Genomic DNA, 22,945 nt, shown 5'->3' with positions numbered 1-22,945 from the left:
ACTATGGAAATATGAGAACAGGGGAAGCTGCTTCAAAACAGACTATTTCTCGATGGATAGTTTCATGTATTTTGACTGCTTATCAATTGGCTAACAAACACTTAACAGCTAGGGCTCACTCAACAAGAGGGAAGGCGGCGACTGCAGCCCTTCTTAGGAATGTACCCATCTCTGAGATTTGCAAAGCTGCCACATGGAGATCTGTACATACTTTTACCAGGCACTACTGTATAGATTCAGATGCCAAAGCAGACACAAGTGGGTCAAGCTTCTCTGAGAAATTTATTTGCATAGAGTGGTGTTTTTTTTTTTCCTGCACTTCTATCATTCGGTCCGCAGAGATTGGGGATGGGCTTGCTATTCTATTTAGTGTTTATGACTATTGATGAAGATCCCCTGGAAGAGAAGGAGAAGTTACTTACCTGTAAATCCTAGTTCTCTTCCAGGGGTATCCTCATCAAAGTCATAAACAACCCACCCTGCTCCCCAGACATGAGTTTTAGAAGTGCAACGATACTCATGTGTCTAGGTGATTTGCTCATTATCGCTGGAAAAACAGTACTGACCTAACTGTGAACCAACGGTCACCTCACTCACTCCTGAGGCATGGTGGGATACTGGAGGTGCTCAGGGTCTTAAAGGCACGGTGCCATGTTTTTGGTTCTGATGTATTAACCTGCATGTAGCATATTGGCAAATAATGCTCCTTTATTTTCAATGCAGTTCTTCTCATTTGAAATGGATTACTTATACTTTCTATGCCTTCTACCTTGAATACAGAAAGTTTTAACATTAATTGAAGGTTTTAGTTTGTTTTAAAAAAAAAACTCCCAAAAATAAAGCATTTTTAGCCTGTTTCTCAACATAGACTGCATTGCTGTTTACACATGTATATATTATATTGCTATTGAAAGTATCTACTAAAATGTTGTTTTTCATAGTTATTTCATACATATACATGTGTTTTTGGATATGCTCCGGGGTCCCCGCACGTGGGTGGGAATATTCCCATATTTGTGACTTTGAGGATACCCCTGGAAGAGAGCTAGGATTTACAGGTAAGTAACTTATCCATCCCCTGCTCCCATTTCGTTATTTGTGCAAACTGAAATATGTTTTTATATTTCATTTTGAACCAGCCGATTAGGTATCTCCTAACATTGAAAGCTTTTGGTAGATTTCTTTCAGCATTGCTGACAACTCCGTCGACCTGTAACTTGCCTTTTTTTTATTATTATTATTTTTTTTTTATTTTTTTATTTTTTTTTTAAAGCAACAAGAGTAGGCCAGGCAGGTACATTTCATGGAGAAAGCAGCAGATATTTGTACCAGTAAATGTATTTGTACCTGGATTCTTAACTTAACAGATGTGGTATAATGCCAGTTCCCAAGACTCCCAATCTAGCCAGTCGAAGAAGAAACTATGTTAACACTGTGGTCTTAAACAGCTGCTGATCTCGGTGAGGAGGCAGACTCCCTGGTCCAAGCTTTGGTTAGAGCCATGTGCCTGATTTTTTCCATTTCAGATCCAAAGAAAGTTACACCTATTGTAAGCCAGTGTGTTCAGCAGCCTGGCCCAGTTCTTCTTCCAGGTAACTCCCAGTCCTCCTTCTCCACACTTGAACCCTCACACGCTTCTGGTATTTGGTCTAGCACACACAAGTGGTGACGCGCACATAGCTTTGACATGTTAGGAGTGTGGGGATTTTTTTGTGTTAAATTTCTCTTTACTTACACTGTTTTCTTTTTACAATCCATTTGACTCAGCTGCCATATTCCAGGAGTTGTCTGAGATCACAACCGCTGACCGGGATCCTCTGGTGCGCCCTGGAGGCTTTGATTCTCCCTTTTACCGTTCCAGCGAAAGCCTTTTAGGATCTCAGAAGAAGCCCTTGTCCTCCTCCACCAGTGGACAAGGAGCCCACCAGGGATTCTGTCACTCTGCGTCTGCAACAGATAAAGTGGGGCAAGACGGGTGGTGCGAGGGAACGAAGCAGGCATTCACACCCATTGAAAGGCCCAGTGGAGGCCCAAGGCGGCCTGAACCCGAGGAGAGCCATGATGCTCAGGAAACCTCCAGCAGCATTGTCACACCCAGCCCTTGCAAAGGTCAGGCGCAGAGGAGAGCGGGCTTTCCCAGCAGCAAACACTTCTCTTATGAGCACCTCTTCGAGCTGGCCTTACCCAAGGCAGCTAACCTCTTCATCTGCAAGAAGTCCGAGGAGCTGTTCAAGAAGGTGAAGGGAAATGTGGACGAGAAGGAAGAAGGTAGCTCCTCTCTCTCCCCTGCAGAGGTGCTGGATCGGCTCATTCAATTTGGAGCAGATGCTCATACGAAGGAGCTCAACAAGTAAGCTGGGACAGGATTGGTCCTTCTCTTCTGGGCTGGGTTGGGAATTAGACAGGGGCTGGTTTGCAGTGTGGTATTGCATTCGTGGTTTGGTATTTGTACTAATGAAAAGGTGAAGTAAGGGCCCTTACATCTCTAACTAAAAAGGATACAGATTTTGCTTGCGGGCCCCTCATTTGGGCTGTTTTTTTCACTGTCACTTCCTAAAAAATAGTTACTGGGCTCTTGGGAGTGAAGGGCGAGAATATTGCTAACAAGACATACCCCTTGAGGTCATGTGGAATGTATTTAAAACTTCAATAGAAAGTATAGTTTGCTGCTTTGGAGATGAAGCATGTAGTGCTCTGCTAGATCTAAGTTGGGTTTTAGGCTGTCCACACACCAAGGCTACACTTAACAGATTGCACCAGATCATCTTTGAGAGATGAGTGATGCATATTAGTCTGGTGATGTTGGAACCCTTGGGTTCTCAAGAGTCACCATTCAGGTCATGTTCTGATGTACCCTTTACAGAGGAAACAGTCAGGAAGGACCTGTGTGCAAATGGGACAGAGCTGAACAAGATTTACCCCTTCCTAAGTCTTATTGGGTAGTGCCATGATTGTCCCATCCTTCGTTGTAAACTTCTGCACTGGGATTTACAGGTTTCTTGGGGAGAGGGGTGAAGCCCTAAAGGAGGCGGGTTGATGGTGTCTGTAGTAGTGACTTGTACATTAAGGGTTTTTTCTTTTACTTTGTTATTTGAACCATAGCCTGCAACAGGCTGGTTTACTGTCCTCCTTGTTTGCAGGCTCTCTCTTCCAAGCAAAGCAGCAGACTGGACTCATTTTGGCGGTAAGTTGCTCAAAGTAACCTTTGGCAGGGGAGACTCTTCTCTACATATGCCATATCTGCAACATTTCGGGTCACCGGGTGTTTGGTAATCTGTAGTATTCTAAATGAGTGCAGTACAATGCTCCTTTCGCTAACCTACCACCTAGTCTTAAACTTTTACCATACCATCGTCTTGGCTGCAGGATCTCCACCATCTGACGAGATCCACACCCTGCAAAACCAGGTGACATTGTTGCACAACCAGCTGCTGTATGAGCGCTTCAAGAGGCAGCAGCACGCCTTGCGCAACCGCCGGCTACTGCGAAAAGTCATCAAGGTGACTGCGCTGGAAGAGCAGAGTGCCGCCATGGTGAGTGGAAAGCGTGTTATGACTCTCCTGCTTGGCCTCTGCGTTCTAGGATTGAATGGATGAATACTGTGGGGCATTTGTAGGTTACACATAGAACATTAGAAGTGCCATTTGTGTAGCTTAGAGTGTGAAGCAAGTGGCAGCAGTCAGGCCCTTTGAAGTTAGGCAACACACAGCACATTGGTGTTCACTTGTTTTGAGAACCGGAAAGCAATTCTATTAAGTTGCACTTTTTACGCTTCTACTTTGCAGAAGGATCAGCTGAGGCTCCAGGATGCTGACATTCAGTGTCTGAAAGGAAGTCTGCACATGGAGCAGACTCGGTACCAGCACCTTGAGGAGGATCGTATGTCTGCGGTGAAACAGCTCCAGGGGCAAGTGCGGCAGCTTCAGCAGGACCGGGACCAGCTCTTCAACCTTACACAGGAGCTGCAGGTAAGCCTGATCGGTGCTGCAGTCGTGTCCGTGATTCACACAGACCCATGTGTAATGCACAGGTAGGCCTCTCTTTGAAGGGATTTACACACCTGCCATATCTAATGTGGTAGTTTATACTCGTCAGTCTTTTATAAGTACTTTCAAATACTTGCATGCCTGAAAAACCACAAGCTTAAGAATGAAAAAAAACATGCAGGACTACACATTGCTGAGTGGGGAATGCCCTTGAGGCACTGAGCAGGTGCCGGATGTCTAGGCAACACCCCGGAACCCTCAGCAACTGGTAGAGAGGTAGAGGTAACCTGTAGAAGACCGTAAGACTGGGTGAAGTAGGATTGGTAAGGATACTGTTCATACCATAGGTTGACTTCTCTCATCTCAAACCCTCCCTCACTACTTCTAGTATAGGAAAGCAAGTGATGGCACCACTGGCCTGGACACAGAAAGGAGGCAATGCAAACCAGTATGAACTCTGCTTCACCAAGAACATACAACAAGGATGAAAAACATTGACCAGTTGTAGTTGGTATCTTCATGTTCAGTTCCACACCAATGACATATGGAATGTAATAAGATGTAGTACTTCATGTAGGCTGTGTAATGGCTATATATATATATATATATATATATATATATATATGTGTGTGTATATATGTATATATATGTTCAATGGCATGTGTAGCTGCTGATACACATGCTGTGCACATCCCGCCATCTAGTGTTGGGCTCGGAGTGTTACAAGTTGTTTTTCTTCGAAGAAGTCTTTTTCGAGTCACGAGATCGAGGGACTCCTCCCCTTTCGGCTCCATTGCGCATGTGTGTGTATATATGTGTGTATATATATAATATATATATGTATATATATATATGTGTGTATATGTTCGGTGGCATGTGTAGCTGCAGATACACATGCTGTGCATTATCCTGCCATCTAGTGTTGGGCTCGGAGTGTTACAAGTTGTTTTTCTTCGAAGAAGTCTTTTCGAGTCACGAGACCGAGGGACTCCTCCCTTTCGGCTCCATTGCGCATGGACGTCGACTCCATCTTAGATTGTTTTCTTTCCGCCATCGGGTTCGGACGTGTTCCTCTTCGATCCGGATTTCGAATCGGGAAAGTTAGCTAAATATCGAAAATTCGACGGTATTGTTTGCGCTCGGTACCGGTTTAGTGTTAGCGTATCGACACCGATAGTAGAAGCGTTCCGGCGGCCCTTTGGGGCTTCCGCTCTTCAGCAGGGCCTGGTCGGCCCGGCTGCGTCCATCGACGAAACTAATGGACCGGACCCCCTTCCGCTTCTGTCCGACGTGCCACTCGAAGTATCCTTATACAGACCAACACTTGGTCTGTAATCTGTGTCTATCACCAGAACACAGGGAGGATACTTGTGAGGCCTGTCGGGCATTTCGATTGAAAAAGACCCTACGCGATCGAAGAGCCAGAAAGACTACAAATGGCGTTGACACTGAGGGAACAACTTGACGTCGAAGAGGAGGAAAGAATTTCCATCCTGGGAACGGATTCCGAAAGTGAGCGACCCGCGACGATGCAGAAAACAGTGAGTAAAACTGCCCCGTCCAAGACTCACACAAAGATCGTAAAGTCCCAAGGGGATGCCACCGCCAGCAGGCCATGGCTTAACCCATCGAAAAGACGGTGACCAAACATAGGCACCGAAAAAGGCCCAAGAACTGCTGAAGACATCCGACTCCGGTTGAGAGCAGGCTCCGAACGATCTCAGCACCGAGAGTTCGACTCACCCAAGGTGAGAAAAGTTACGTCTGAACCGAAAAAGACTTTCTCGGAAGCTTCGGTACTGAAAAAAGCGGCCTTGGAGCCGAAAAGAAGCTCTTACACGGAAGAGCAAGGACTTTCCGGCCAAATGCAAAAACACAGATTTGAGCAGGAGATAGGTATTGTGGAACCAGACCATACCCAAAGGAGGTTGCATATCCAGAAAGAGACTGGGAAAATACAAACTCTTCCTCCAATTAAAACTAAAAGAAAGCTGGCATTTCATCAGTCAGAAATGCAGGCAAAGGTGGCAAGTGATAAAACACCAGCACCAAGGTTTTCGCCACAACCTTCTCCACTGCATTCACCAAAGCTTTCCCCGGTAACAACACCCCCAATGCAGTCACCGACCCATACAGGGATGACACAGGATGATCCGGATGCATGGGACTTATATGATGCTCCAGTATCAGACAACAGCCCAGATTGTTACCCAACAAGGCCATCACCTCCAAAGGACAGTACTGCATATACGCAGGTACTATCAAGGGCAGCTACATTCCACAATGTAGCAATTCATTCAGAGCCAATAGAGGATGATTTCCTATTCAACACCTTGGCGTCCACCCACACTTCCTACCAGAGTCTGCCAATGCTCCCAGGCATGCTCAAGCACGCAAAACAGGTCTACCAGGAGCCAGTGAAAGGAAGGGCTATCACACCTACGGTGGAGAAGAAATACAAACCTCCCCCAACGGACCCTGTGTTTATAACACAACAATTTACGCCAGACTCAGTAGTTGTAGGGGCATCAAGAAAGAGGGCAAACTCTCAATCATCAGGAGACGCTCCACCGCCTGATAAGGAGAGTAGGAAGTTTGATGCAGCGGGCAAACGGGTGGCAGCACAGGCAGCCAATCAATGGCAAATCGCAAACTCGCAAGCCCTACTGGCTCGCTACGACAGGGCACACTGGGACGAGAGGCAACACATTATACAGCACTTGCCAAAAGAACATCAGAAACGTGCCCAACAGGTTGTTGAGGAAGGACAAGCAATAGCCAACAACCAAATAAGGTCCGCATTAGACTCGGCAGACACAGCAGCATGAACAGTCAACACTGCGGTAACCATTCGCAGGCATGCATGGTTACGAAGCTCAGGATTCAAGCCAGGAATCCAACAAGCTGTGTTAAACGTGCCTTTCAACCAGGAACAATTGTTTGGGCCGGAAGTGGACACAGCAATTGAAAAATTTAAAAAAGGACACAGACCAGGCCAAAGCCATGGGCGCGCTCTACTCCCCACAAAGCAGAGGCACATTTAGAAAGCCACAATTTAGAAGGGGGTTTCGTATACAAACACCAGAACCTTCCACCTCGCAAACCAGACCCACCTATCAGGGACAATACCAGAGAGGAGGGTTTCGAGGCTCATATAGGGGTGGACAATTCCCAAGAGCAAGGGGAAAATTCCAAACCCCTAAAACAAGTCAAACAAGTCAAACCAAACCGTGACTTCAATGTCACAAAACTCCAACACTTAACACCAGTGGGGGGGGGGGGAGACTTACTGCATACTACAAAAACTGGACACACAACTAAGGACGCATGGGTCCTAGCCATTATCCAACATGGTTATTGCATAGAATTCATAAATTTACCGCCAGATGTGCCCCCAAGAGCACACAATATGTCCAAACACTTACACCTGTTACAACCAGAAGTCCAAGCATTGTTACAAAAACAAGCAATAGAGTTAGTACCCAACCATCAAAAAGGGACAGGCGTCTACTCACTATGTTTCCTAATTCCAAAGAAAGACAAAACGTTAAGACCCGTATTAGACCTCAGAACACTGAATCTCTTCATCAAATCGGATCACTTCCACATGGTAACACTTCAAGACGTGGTTCCCTTACTCAAAAAAGAGGACTACATGTCAACATTAGATCTCAAGGGTGCCTACTTTCACATGCCCATACATCCTTCCCACCGAAAATACTTAAGGTTTGTAATACACGGCGTACACTACCAATTCAAAGTGTTACCGTTCGGGATAACAGCCCCAAGGTTATTCACAAAATGTCTTGCAGTAGTAGCCGCTCACATAAGGAGACAGCACATGCACGTATTCCCGTACTTAGACGACTGGCTAATAAAAACCAGCACTCAACAACAGTGTCTTCTTCACACGCAATACGTTATAGAAACTCTACACAAACTAGGGTTTTCTATAAATTACCAAAAATCACATCTACAGCCATCCCAAATACAATACTTGGGAGCAACACTCAACACACAAAAAGCGGTTGCAACTCCAAGTCCACAAAGGGTACAAGCGTTCCAAAATATAACATTGAACATACAGCCAAACCAACACTACCAAGTGAGGTTTGTAATGAAACTTCTAGGCATGATGTCTTCATGCATAGCCATTGTCCCAAACGGAAGATTACACATGCAGCCCTTACAACAGTGCCTAGAAAAACAATGGACACAAGCACAGGGTCAACTCCAAGATCTAGTGTTGGTAGACCGCCAGACACACTTCTCGCTTCAATGGTGGAACCCTATAAATTTAAACCAAGGGCGGCCATTCCAAGACCCAGTGCCTCAATACGTGATCACAACAGATGCTTCCATGATGGGGTGGGGAGCACACCTCAACCAGCACAGCATACAGGGACAATGGGACAATCAACAAAAACAACTGCACATAAATCATTTAGAACTGTTGGCAATGTTTCTAACATTAAAAGCATTTCAACCACTGATAGCCCACAAACACATTCTTGTCAAAACCGACGACATGACGACAATGTATTACCTCAACAAACAAGGAGAGACACATTTGTCACAACTGTGTCTCTTAGCACAGAAAATTTGGCATTGGGCAATTCACAATAACATTCGCCTAATAGCACAATACATCCCAGGCATTCAGAACCAGTTGGCCGACAATCTCAGTCGAGATCACCAACAAACACACGAATGGGAGATTCATCCCCAGATCCTACAAGATTACTTTCTACGCTGGGGAACGCCAAAAATAGACCTATTCGCAACAAAAGAAAACGCAAAATGTCAAAACTTCGCGTCTAGGTACCCACACCCTCAGTCCAAGGGCAATGCGTTATGGATCAGTTGGTCAAGGATATTTGCTTACGCTTTTCCCCCACTCCCACTCATTCCTTATCTGGTAAACAAACTAAGTCAAAACAAACTCAAACTAATACTTATAGCACCAACCTGGGCTCGCCAACCGTGGTACACAACACTGCTAGATTTATCAGTAGTACCTCACATCAAATTACCGAACAGGCCAGATCTGTTAACGCAACACAAACAACAGATCAGACACCCGAATCCAGCATCACTTAATCTAGCAATCTGGCTCCTGAGATCTTAGAATTTGGACATTTAGACCTTACACAAGAATGTATGGAGGTAATTAAACAAGCTAGAAAACCCACTACAAGACATTGCTACGCAAACAAATGGAAAAGATTTGTTTACTACTGCTACACTAATCAAATTCAACTACTGCATGCTTCCGCAAAAGACATTGTAGGCTACTTATTACACTTACAAAAGTCTAAGCTAGCATTCTCTTCAATTAAAATACATCTCACTGCAATATCTGCCTATCTGCAGATTACACATTCAACATCGCTTTTTAGAATTCCCGTCATCAAAGCATTTATGGAGGGACTAAAAAGAATCATAACCCCAAGAACACCTTCGTGGAACCTTAATATTGTATTAACACGACTCATGGGACCACCATTTGAACCCATGCACTCTTGTGAGATGCAATACTTAACTTGGAAGGTAGCCTCTCTAATAGCTGTCACATCACTTAGAAGAGTAAGTGAGATACAAGCATTTACTATACAAGAACCCTTTATACAAATACATAAAGTGGTTCTACGTACAAATCTCAAATTCTTACCAAAAGTCATATCGCCGTTCCACCTAAACCAAACAGTGGAACTCCCAGTCTTCTTTCCAAAACCAGACTCAGTAGCCGAAAGAGCCTTACATACATTAGACATAAAGAGAGCACTAATGTATTACATTGACAGCACAAAACAATTTCGTAAAACAAAACAATTGTTCGTAGCCTTCCAAAAACCTCATGCCGGTAATCATATATCCAAACAAGGCATTGCCAAATGGATAGTAAAATGTATTCAAACTTGTTATATCAAAGCAAAAGGAGATCTACCTATTACACCAAAAGCGCATTCAACTAGGAAAAAAGGCGCCACAATGGCCTTTCTGGGCAATATACCCATGACTGAAATTTGTAAGGCAGCCACCTGGTCTACGCCTCATACATTCACAAAACATTACTGTGTAGATGTGTTAACACAACAAGCCACAGTAGGACAGGCTGTATTAAGAACATTATTTCAAACAACTTCAACTCCTACAGGCTAAGCCACCGCTTTTTAGGGGAGGTTACTGCTTAGTAGTCTATGCACAGCATGTGTATCTGCAGCTACACATGCCACCGAACGGAAAATGTCACTTACCCAGTGTATATCTGTTTGTGGCATGAGACGCTGCAGATTCACATGCGCCCTCCCACCTCCCCGGGAGCCTGTAGCCGTTGTTAGTTTAAGATTTGTAAATAAATATTATTTTAACCATTATGTACATACACACCTACTCCATTGCATGGGCACATCTAGTATACTCAACTCCTACCTCACCCTCAGCGGGGAAAACAATCTAAGATGGAGTCGACGCCCATGCGCAATGGAGCTGAAAGGGATGAGTCCCTCGGTCTCGTGACTCGAAGACTTCTTCGAAGAAAAACAACTTGTAACACTCCGAGCCCAACACTAGATGGCAGCATACAAGTTGTTTTTCTTCGAAGAAGTCTTTTCGAGTCACAGGATCGAGTAACTCCTCCTTTTCGGATCCATTGCGCATGGGCATCGACTCCATCGTAGATTGTTTTCTTTCCGCCCTCGGGTTCGGACGTGTTTCTCTTCAATCCGGTTGTTTGAGTCTGAAAAATCTTACAAACCCTCTAAATTCGTCGGTATTGTTTTCGATCGCGTATCATCCATCATCGACACCTCGGTACCGGCGGATACATATCCCTACTTGCCCTTCGGGGCACCCGCGCCCAACTTGGGACTGGTCGGCCCAACCAAAAGTATCGTCGAAGCCTCATGGGCTGGACCTCGTTTAGATTCTGCCCTCGATGCCACGCCAAGTATCCCTACACGGATCAACATCTGGTTTGTAACCTGTGTTTATCTCCAGATCGAGAGGATACCTGCGAAGCCTCTAGATCCTTCCGCTCGAAAAAGACTCTGAGAGACCGAAGAGTGCGAAGATTAGAGATGGCGTCCAGAAGCACCGAACGCCTCGACCCAGAAGAGGAGGAGATGATCTACACCGCCGTCTCAGTTTGGGGGTCCGATTCTGAACAAGAGTCGGACACCGACCAATAACAGCGGGCCAGCACATGAGTACGCTTGCCCCGACCCAATCCAAGCCCAAATACAAGGCCTCGGGGATGCCACTGCCAGAAGGCCATGGCTCGACCCGTAAGAAAGCTACCGGTGACCAAGCCACATCTTCGCCACCGAAAAAGGCCACACCAACAACAAAGCCTTCGGACTCGAGCCGAGGCACAGGCTCCGAAATTATAAGGCACCGACCCATCGAGTCGAAACCCCGAAAGTCACTTTCGGAGCTGAGGCCAACAAGTACTCCAGGCCCTTTGGTGCCGAAAAACCCGGCTTCGGAGCCGAAAAAGCATACCTACACAGAGGAGCATGGACTTTCAAAACAATTGAAAGAAAGCCATAGATTTGATGAGGAATTGACACAAATGGAGGATTTCGATGAGACAAGCCAGGATACAAATCCACAAAGACACTGGCAAAATCCTCACAGCACCTCCTCTGAGAACAAAGAGGAAACTGGCCTTCCATGGACGTTTGGACACTGACCAGCCAATGGCTAAAGTGCCAAAAACAAGAGAAAAATCTCCGCCTCCACAGTTTTCGCCTCAACAGTCTCCTCCCCATTCTCCTCAACTAACTGTCTCCCCGCCTGCTACACCCACTTCAGTCTCCATCACACACTATGCAGTCACGACATGACACGGATCCATCGGATCTCTATGATGATCCAGTCTCAGACAGTAGTCCAGAGTGCTATCCATCAAAGCCATCACCACCTGAGGATAGCACCTCATATACACAAGTTCTAGCCAGGGCAGCGGCATTTCACAACGTGGCCATGCACACCGAACCTCTGGAGGACATCTTCTTATTTAATACATTGTCCTCAACTCACGCCACATACCAAAGTCTACCCGTGCTTCCTGGCATGCTAAAACATGCACAGCAAATCTTCCAGGAACCAGTTAAGGGAAGCGCTATAACTCCAAGGGTAGGGAAGAAATATAAGCCACCACCCTCAGACCCCATTTTTATCACACAACAGCTACCCCCAGATTCCGTAGTGGTCAGCGCAGCAAGGAAAAGGGCTAATTCTCAGTCCTCTGGAGACGCACCCCCTCCAAATAAAGAAAGCAAGAAATTCGATGCTGCAGGTAAAAGGGTGGCGTCACAGGTAGCCAATCAGTGGCATATAGCCAATTCGCAGGCCCTACTAGCCAGATATGACCGGGCTCACTGGGATGAGATGAAGGACGTTATTCAGTATCTCCCCAAGGACCAACAGAAGAGAGCCCAGGGACAAGCAATCACAAATAACCAAATAAGATCGCGCTAGACTCCGCCGATACAGCCGCAAGAACTATTAATACGGCTGTCGCATTAGGCGCCATGCATGGCTTAGGTCATCAGGATTTAAACCTGAAATACAGCAGGCTGTCCTCAACATGCCTTTTAATCAACAACAATTATTCGGCACACAAGTTGACACAGCCATCGACAAAATGAAAAAAAGACGCAGACACGGCCCAAGCTATGGGTGCGCTTTAGTCATCCCAGTACAGAGGCTCATTTCGAAAGCCTCAATATAGGGCAGGCTTCAGACCCCAACCATCCGAGCCATCTACCTCACAAGCCAAACCCTCTTACCAGACGCAATACCAGAGGGGGGTTTTGGGGATCCTACAGAGGACAATTCCTCAGATCTAGGGGAAAATACCAATCCTTAAAACAACCCACTAATACCAAACAGTGACTTTACTCACCACACTTCCCCTGTGGGAGGAAGACTGCAAAAGTTCCACACCCACTGGTTACCCATCACAACAGACAAGTGGGTATTATCCATTATCCAACATGGTTACTGCATAGAGTTCACACAAACTCCTCCAGACATTCCCCCAAAACCGCACAAACTTCCATCTCAACACATTTCAATGTTGCAAACAGAGGTACAGGCACTATTACTCAAATAAGCCATAGAACTTGTGCCACATCAGAAAGGAACAGGGGTTTACTCCCTGTACTTCCTCATTCCCCAAAAAGGACAAAACATTAAGACCAATATTAGATCTCAGGACTCTCAACCTCTACACTTTCACGTGGTAACGCTACAAGATGTAGTCCCACTGCTACAACAAGAAGAATTTATGACAACACTGGATCTAAAAGATGTGTATTTTCACATACCCATCCATCCAGCTCACAGAAAATATCTCTGGTTTGTAATACAGAGAAAACATTACCAATTCAGTGTTACCTTTCGGGATAACAGCAGCTCCCAGAGTATTTACAAAGTGCCTTGCCGTAGTCGCAGCATACATAAGGAGACAAAATATACATGTCTTCCCATATCTCGACGACTGGCTAATAAAAGCCAACACTCAAAAACAGTGCCAACATCACACACGTTATGTAATAAACACCCTACACACACACACACTAGGGTTCTCAATAAATTGCCAAAAATCGCACATACAACCAGCACAAATTCAGCAGTACTTAGGAGCCACATTAAACGCCCAAAAAGCACTTGCAAGCCCAAGTCCTCAGAGTGCAATCGTTCCACACCATATTGCCAAAAATCCAGCCAAACCAACACTACACTGTCCAATTTGTCATGAAACTGTTGGGTATGATGGCATCATGCAACGCCATTGTCCCAAACGCAAGATTACACATGCGGCCCTTACAACAGTGCCTCGCAAAACAATGGTCGCAGGCACATGGTCATCTCCAAGATCTAGTGTTGATAGACCGCCAAACACAATTCGCTTCAGTGGTGGAATACCACAAATTTAAACAAAGGCGGCCATTTCAAAAACTGTTCCTCACGCCATTATTACAACAGATGCATTGATGATTGGATGGGGGGGGCACACCTCAACAATCGCAATACTCGGGGACAATGGGACAAAAAACAAAAACAATTTCACATAACTCACTTAGAACTGCTAGCAATCTCCCTAGCACTAAGAGCCTTTCAACCTCTTCTTGCTCACAAACACATTCTTGTCAGAACAGACAATATGACAACAATGTACTACCTAAACAAACAGGGAGGAACCCACTCATCACCATTTCGAAGTGCTCTGATCCCAACCTTTGTCATAGTCCTATCTCAAGAGCACGAGTTTACCATTTCAGTACGAAATGGAGTGTCTTGTGACATCAACAGTATTTGCATATCCACGATGTCTGCATTTTCAATAGAGTGAAATGTAATGTTGTTCCTACGGCTTTGTTAGTCTAAACAATTCACTAGTGACCGAACATTACACACGACACAGTAGCTATTGGTGAAGTCACAGTTAAAACTCCACTTTAAATAAGCACCCTCATTTTAAAATGATAAGTAATGAAGACTTTATATACCAGCCCGTTCACAGCTGTAGTTGTGTTTGCTTTATAAGCACATATAATAAAATTGGAACAAAATTTGTGGTGGTCTATGTAGAAATTCCAAAGCCAGAAGGAGCAGCTGTGCAAATAATAACGGCAGGAGGAGCAGCTGTAAAAATAAAACCGGACAATTAGCCAAGACAGAAAGCAATTAAAAAATGAGTTCCTGAAAAGTACAGATAAACAATTGAAAGCGTGAGGACACCTTACTTGGCCAGTGCTCGTCTGCCAAGAACTGAAGTGAGGTATTGGCTTTGCAAACCTGTTAAGAGGCAGCAAAGAAGTGACACTTCAGTTAACCTATTGTAAGTAGCAGGCGGGAGCAAAGCCCTTTATCCAGAGCAACAGGTCTTCCAGATAGCGCATGCACGCTGCCTAGGCTCGACCTAAAAAGGATTCCGAGACAGCAAAGGCCATGGGAGCCCTTTATACAACACCTTTTTGGGGCTCATTTTGCAAACCTCAATTTAGAGGAGGTTTTAAGCCACAAACTTCAGAGGCCTCTACGTCCCAACAAAATCAGGGACAACAATATTATCCCAGGGGATCTTTCAGGAGCTCTTATAGAGGACACAATTTCAGATCCAGAGGTAAATCCCTTGCCCCAAGAGGTGCCTCCACCTAATCAAAGAAGTGACTTTCCCTGCATCCCCACACAGCGCACATCTCCTGTGGGAGGAAGACGGCAATATTTCCATCCTCACTGACAACAAATTACAACAGATCAGTGGGTTCTGTCAAGTTCTAGGCAATAACCATTGCGGATAATTATCTCCACCCCACCAAACATTCCACCCCGTTCACACAGGCTTTCTCTCGAAGACATTGCTATGTTAAAACAAGAGGTAGAATCTCTTCTACTCAAAGGTGCAGCAGTATATTCTCTATACTTCCTCATACCAAAAAAGGAAGGCACTCTCAGACCAATTGTCAATCTCAAACCTCTAAATCAATATGTCCTGTCAGAGTATTTCCACAGTGTTGCTCTACAGGATGTCATTCCCTTGTTACAAAAACAAGATTACGTGACAGCGTTAGACCTAAAGGATGCTTACTTCCACATTCCTATACATCGAACACACCACACGTATTTACGATTTGTGATGGCAGGCAAGCACTATCAATTAAACGTAGTACCCTTTGGAGAGACAACAGCGCCAAGGGTATTCACAAAATGTCTAGCAGTAGTTGTGGCATACCTCAGAAGACCACGCATACATGGCTTCCCTTATCTGAACGACTGGTTAATAAAAGCCAGCACCAATCAGAACTGAACAGCACACACAATAGATACCCTACACAAAATAGGGTTCACAATCCATTACCAGAAATCTCACCTTCAGCCAGCACAAATTCAACCTTTATCTAGGGGAACTTTCGAACACTCAGTCAGCTTTGGCCTACCCAAATCCACAACGAATCCAAGTGTTTCACACACTCATATCCCAATTGCAGGTGAATCGAACTTACACAGTAAGATTGGTCATGAAGCTATTGTGAATGATGGCATCATGCATAGCAATAGTGCCCAATGCACGTCTAAACATGAGACCACTGCAACAGTGTCTCTCGCAACAGTGGTCTCAGGCACAGGGTCAACTACAGGATCTAGTGTTGTTGGACCGACAAACTTACAAATCTCTGCAATGTTGGAATCACACCAACTTATCGAAAGGACGACCACTTCAGGACCCCGCGCCACAGACCATAATCACCACAGATGCATCAATGACCGGTTGGAGAGCCCATCTCCACAATCTTATAACACAGGGGGAATGGCACTCAATCCAGCAAACTTACCACATAAACCACTTGGAATGGCTGGCAGTGTTCTTAGCCATCAAAGCATTCCAACCACAGATTATACACAAAACAGTCTTAATAAGGACAGACAACATGACAACAATGTCTTATCTGCAAAAACAGGGGGGGCACACTCATCCCAATTGTCACTTCTAGCCCAAACAATTTGGAAATGGGCAATTCACAATCACATTCACCTGCTAGCGAAATACATCCCACGGATACACAACCAGCTAGCGGACCTCCTAAGCAGGACTCGGCAACAAATACATGAAAGGGAGATTCACCCACAAGTAATTCAATATTACTTTCAGATGTGGGGAACACTAAACATAGAGCTTTTCGCAACAAGCGAAAACGCAAAATGCCAAAACTTTGTGCCCAGATACCCACACCCTCAATCCAAGGGCAATGCTCTATAGATCAGTTGGTCAGGGATATTTACTTACGCTTTTCCCCCTCTTCCATTAATTCAAGTTCGATGGCATCTGTCGCTGTAGATACGCATGTTTTGCATAGCTCGCCATCTGGTGTTGGGCCGGAGTGTTACAAGTTGTTTTTCTTTGAAGAAGTCTCTCGAGTCACGGGACCGAGTGACTCCTCCTTTTGTCTCCATTGCGCATGGGCGTCGACTCCATCTTCGATTGTTTGTTTTTTTTTTCCGCCATCGGGTTCGGACGTGTTCCTGTCGCTCCGAGTTTCGGAACGGAAAGATAGCTAATTTCGGAAGATTTTCGTCGGTATTGTTGCGTTCGGGATCGGCGTAGTTAGATTCAACACTGCGTCGAAAGATCGAAGCGCTCCGGTGCCCTTCGGGGTAGTTTTTCGATCCCCCGTCGGGGCCTGGTCGGCCTGACCGCGTGCAGAAGAACGCCGATGGAACGGACCCCGTTCCGCTTCTGTCCCAAATGCCACAATAAATACCCCTATACAGACCAACACTTGGTCTGTAACCTGTGCCTGTCACCTGAGCACAGTGAAGACACCTGCGAGGCCTGTCGTGCGTTCCGGTCCCGAAAAACACTCCGAGACCTTCGAGCCAGAAGACTTCAGATGGCGTCCGCGCCGACAGCCCACCGAGAATTCGAGGAACAAGAAGAGGAAGGAACCTTTTCGATCCACGAATCGGACTCCGAAGGATTCGACGATACACAAACCGTAAGACGTCGAAAACCACTCAGAAGAAGATTTACAAGGCCCAGGGGATGCCACTGCCACCAGGCCATGGCTCGACCCATAAATTCGGTGACCGACCGTCGGCACCGAAAAAGGCCCAAACAGTGCCAAGATCGTCCGACTCCGGTCGAGACACTGGCACGCAGCCTTCTCGGGATCGAGAAAGTGATGGAGACAAGCATCGACACCGAGATACCGGTGTAGACACGGCTCGACGCCGAGACAGCGGCACCGACTAAGATCGACGCCGAGAGGTTTCGGCACCGAAAAAGAAAAAAGTCACCTCGGAGCCGAAAAAAGATGCAGACAGGGTTTCGGTGCCAAAACAAACTGCAACCGACCCAGTTTCAGGCTCTTATACAGAAGAGCAATCGCTAACCTCCCAAATGCGAAAGCATAGGTTTGAGGAAGAGCTACAATCAACTGATGTAGACCATACGCAAAAGCGTATTTTCATACAGGAGGGGACAGGAAAAATAAGCACCCTTCCCCCTATTAGAAGAAAGAGAAGATTGGAGTTCCAAACTGAACAAACACCACAAACAAAGGTGGCGAAAAAGGTTACTCCACCACCCTCTCCTCCACCTGTAATTAATGTCTCACCAGCACAAACTCCATCACATTCCCCAGCTCACACCACCATGAGCCAGGGTGACCAAGATCAGGACGCATGGGACTTATACGACGCCCCAGTGTCAGATAACAGCCCGGAGGCATACCCTACGAAGCCATCTCCACCAGAGGACAGCACTGCGTATTCTCAAGTGGTGGCTAGAGCAGCACAATTTCACAATGTAAGCCTCCACTCAGAACAGGTCGAGGATGACTTTTTATTCAACACCCTCTCCTCCACCCACAGCTCCTACCAAAGCCTGCCTATGCTCCCTGGTATGCTCCGGCACGCAAAAGAAATCTTTAAGGAGCCGGTCAAAAGTAGGGCAATCACACCAAGAGTGGAAAAAAAGTATAAGGCGCCTCCTACAGACCCGGTTTTCATCACTACACAGCTGCCACCAGACTCTGTCGTTGTAGGAGCAGCTAGGAAAAGGGCCAACTCCCACACATCTGGAGATGCACCACCCCCAGATAAAGAAAGCCGCAAGTTCGATGCAGCTGGTAAGAGTCGCAGCACAAGCTGCAAACCAGTGGCGCATCGCTAACTCTCAGGCACTACTTGCGCGCTATGACAGAGCCCATTGGGATGAGATGCAACATCTCATTGAACATCTGCCCAAGGACCTACAAAAGAGGGCAAAACAAGTGGTTGAGGAGGGACAGAACATTTCAAACAACCAAATACGCTCCTCCATGGACGCTGCAGATACAGCTGCACGGACAATTAATACATCTGTAACTATCAGAAGGCATGCATGGCTGCGAACGTCTGGATTTAAACCAGAGATTCAGCAAGCAGTTCTCAATATGCCTTTTAACGAAAAAGAACTGTTCGGTCCAGAAGTGGACACAGCGATTGAGAAACTCAAAAAGGACACGGACACTGCTAAAGCCATGGGCGCACTCTACTCCCCGCAGAGCAGAGGGAATTACAGCACATTCCGTAAAACACCCTTTAGAGGGGGGTTTCGGGGTCAGGGCACACGCCAGCACCTCACAGGCAACACCGTCCAGTTACCAGGGACAGTACAGAGGAGGTTTTCGGGGACAATATAGAGGAGGGCAATTCCCTAGGAATAGGGGAAAATTTCAAAGCCCCAAAACCCCTACTACTAAGCAGTGACTCACATGTCACTCACCCCCCCCACACAACACCAGTGGGGGGAAGAATAGGTCATTATTACAAAGCATGGGAGGAAATCACTACAGACACTTGGGTTCTAGCAATTATCCAACATGGTTATTGCATAGAATTTCTACAATTCCCTCCAAACATACCACCAAAAGCACAAAATTTGACAAAACATCATTCCAATCTCCTGGAGATAGAAGTGCAGGCACTATTGCAAAAGAATGCAATCGAATTAGTACCAAACACACAAATAAACACAGGAGTTTACTCACTGTACTTTCTGATACCAAAGAAGGACAAAACGCTGAGACCCATCCTAGACCTCAGAATAGTAAACACATTCATCAAATCCGACCACTTTCACATGGTCACACTACAAGAAGTGTTACCATTGCTAAAACTACACGACTACATGACAACTTTAGACCTCAAAGACGCGTATTTCCATATACCAATACACCCATCGCACAGGAAATACCTAAGGTTTGTATTCAAAGGAATACATTACCAATTCAAGGTATTGCCTTTCGGATTAACAACCGCACCAAGAGTCTTTACCAAATGTCTAGCAGTAGTCGCTGCACACATCAGAAGGCAGCAAATACATGTGTTCCCATATCTAGACGACTGGCTAATCAAGGCCCATTCGTTAATAGAGTGCTCAAACCACACAAATCAGATCATACAAACCCTCTTCAAACTAGGGTTCACCGTCAACTTCACGAAATCCAACATTCTGCCGTGCAAGGTACAACAATACCTAGGAGCCATAATAGACTCAACAAAAGGAGTAGCCACTCCAAGTCCACAAAGAATTCAAAATTTCAACAACATCATACAACGCATGTATCCAACACAAAAGATACAAGCAAAGATGATATTACAACTCCTAGGCATGATGTCTTCATGCATAGCCATTGTCCCAAACGCAAGACTGCACATGAGGCCCTTACAACAGTGCCTAGCATCACAGTGGTCACAAGCACAGGGTCATCTTCTAGATCTGGTGTTAATAGACCGCCAAACTTACCTCTCGCTTCTATGGTGGAACAACATAAATTTAAACAAAGGGCGGCCTTTCCAAGACCCAGTGCCACAATACGTAATAACAACAGATGCTTCCATGACAGGGTGGGGAGCACACCTCGATCAACACAGCATACAAGGACAATGGAACGTACATCAAACAAAACTGCATATAAATCACCTAGAACTGCTAGCAGTTTTTCAAGCACTAAAAGCTTTCCAACCAATAATAGTTCACAAATACATTCTCGTCAAAACAGACAACATGACAACAATGTATTATCTAAACAAACAAGGGGGGACACACTCCACGCAGTTAAGCCTGCTAGCACAAAAAAATTGGCGTTGGGCAATTCACAACCAAATTCGCCTAATAGCACAATTTATACCAGGGATTCAGAATCAACTCGCAGACAATCTCTCTCGAGATCACCAACAGGTCCACGAATGGGAAATTCACCCCCAAATTCTGAACACCTATTTCAAACTCTGGGGAACACCTCAAATAGACTTGTTTGCGACGAAGGAGAACGCAAAATGCCAAAACTTCGCATCCAGATACCCACACAAGCAGTCCCAAGGCAATGCCCTATGGATGAACTGGTCAGGGATATTTGCTTACGCTTTTCCTCCTCTCCCTCTCCTTCCTTATCTGGTAAACAAACTCAGTCAAAACAAACTCAAACTCATATTAATAGCACCAACTTGGGCAAGGCAACCCTGGTACACAACGCTGCTAGACCTATCAGTAGTACCCCACATCAAATTGCCCAACAGGCCAGATCTATTGACACAACACAACCAAAAGATCAGACACCCAGATCCAGCATCGCTGAATCTAGCAATTTGGCTCCTGAAATCCTAGAATTCAGGCACTTACAACTTACCCAAGAATGTATGGAAGTCATAAAGCAAGCCAGAAGGCCATCCACCAGGCACTGCTATGCAAGTAAATGGAAGAGGTTTGTTTGCTACTGCCATATTAATCAAATCCAACCATTACACACGACTCCAAAACATGTAGTGGGTTACTTGCTTCACTTACAAAAATCTAACCTGGCTTTCTCTTCCATTAAAATACACCTTGCAGCAATATCTGCATACCTGCAGACTACCTATTCAACTTCCCTATATAGGATACCAGTCATTAAAGCATTCATGGAGGGCCTTAAGAGAATTATACCACCAAGAACACCACCTGTTCCTTCATGGAACCTAAATGTTGTCCAACTAGACTTATGGGTCCACCTTTTGAACCCATGCACTCCTGCGAAATACAGTTCCTAACCTGGAAGGTTGCATTTCTCATCGCCATTACTTCCCTAAGAAGAGTAAGCGAGATTCAGGCGTTTACAATACAAGAACCTTTTATACAACTACACAAGAATAAGGTCGTCCTAAGGACTAATCCTAAATTTTTACCAAAGGTTATTTCACCGTTCCATCTAAATCAAACAGTGGAACTTCCAGTGTTCTTTCCACAGCCAGATACCGTAGCTGAGAGGGCACTACATACATTAGATGTCAAAAGAGCATTAATGTATTACATTGACAGAACAAAGAACATCAGAAAGACTAAACAACTATTTATTGCATTTCAAAAACCTCATGCAGGAAACCCAATTTCAAAACAAGGTATAGCCAGATGGATAGTTAAATGCATCCAAATCTGCTACCTTAAAGCTAAACGACAGCTGCCCATTACACCCAGGGCACACTCAACCAGAAAGAAAGGTGCTACCATGGCCTTTCTAGGAAACATCCCAATGCAAGAAATATGTAAGGCAGCCACTTGGTCTACGCCTCACACATTCACCAAGCACTACTGTGTAGACGTGTTATCCGCACAACAAGCCACAGTAGGTCAAGCCGTATTAAGAACATTGTTTCAAACTACTTCCACTCCTACAGGCTGATCCACCGCTTTTGGGGAGATAACTGCTTACTAGTCTATGCAAAACATGCGTATCTACAGCGACAGATGCCATCGAACTGAAAATGTCACTTACCCAGTGTACATCTGTTCGTGGCATCAGTCGCTGTAGATTTGCATGTGCCCACCCGCCTCCCCGGGAGCCTGTAGCAGTTCGGAAGTTACCTTCAACTATTTGTATATATATCATTTCAACCTTAAATAAGTACATACTTAGTCACTCCATTGCATGGGCACTATTACTACAATTCAACTCCTACCTCACCCTCTGCGGGGGAAAAACAATCGAAGATGGAGTCGACGCCCATGCGCAATGGAGACAAAAGGAGGAGTCACTCGGTCCCGTGACTCGAGAGACTTCTTCGAAGAAAAACAACTTGTAACACTCCGGCCCAACACCAGATGGCGAGCTATGCAAAACATGCAAATCTACAGCGACTGATGCCACGAACAGATGTACACTGGGTAAGTGACATTTTCATTTCTGGTCAACAAGATCAGTCACACCTCCCTCACTATGATACTCATAGCTCGCAAGTGGGCACGTCAACACTGGTACACAACACTATTGGATCTATCTGTAGTACCACATGACAAGCTCCCAAACAGACCAGACCTATTGACTTAAAAAAAAGGTCAAATCAGGCATTCCTTTCCTTTGTCTCTCTCAGCATTTCAGCTGCCCACTAGACACCAGGGATATATATTTTTTATTTATCTATAAGGG

The 22,945-nt window shown here is 45.4% G+C and overlaps 1 protein-coding gene across 3 annotated transcripts in view; it reads left to right on the top strand.

Moving 5' to 3' along the window:
• TSC1 (TSC complex subunit 1) overlaps positions 1-22,945 on the top strand; it is a 188,673-nt gene that overhangs the window by 130,536 nt on the left and 35,192 nt on the right. For 2 of the 3 annotated variants that reach the window (XM_069237128.1, XM_069237130.1), the window contains 5 exons: positions 1,527-1,592; positions 1,768-2,350; positions 3,141-3,184; positions 3,367-3,533; positions 3,786-3,968. In XM_069237128.1, the coding sequence (XP_069093229.1) occupies positions 1,527-1,592; positions 1,768-2,350; positions 3,141-3,184; positions 3,367-3,533; positions 3,786-3,968 (1,043 nt within the window). The remainder of the gene's footprint in view (positions 1-1,526; positions 1,593-1,767; positions 2,351-3,140; positions 3,185-3,366; positions 3,534-3,785; positions 3,969-22,945) is intronic. The other variant, XM_069237129.1, reaches the window with a different exon arrangement.

Source organism: Pleurodeles waltl, chromosome 6 (genome assembly GCF_031143425.1).
Source record: "Pleurodeles waltl isolate 20211129_DDA chromosome 6, aPleWal1.hap1.20221129, whole genome shotgun sequence".
NCBI lineage: Eukaryota > Metazoa > Chordata > Amphibia > Caudata > Salamandridae > Pleurodeles > Pleurodeles waltl.
Note: the sequence above shows the minus strand (reverse complement) of the source record. Positions and strands in the feature narration are given on the sequence as shown.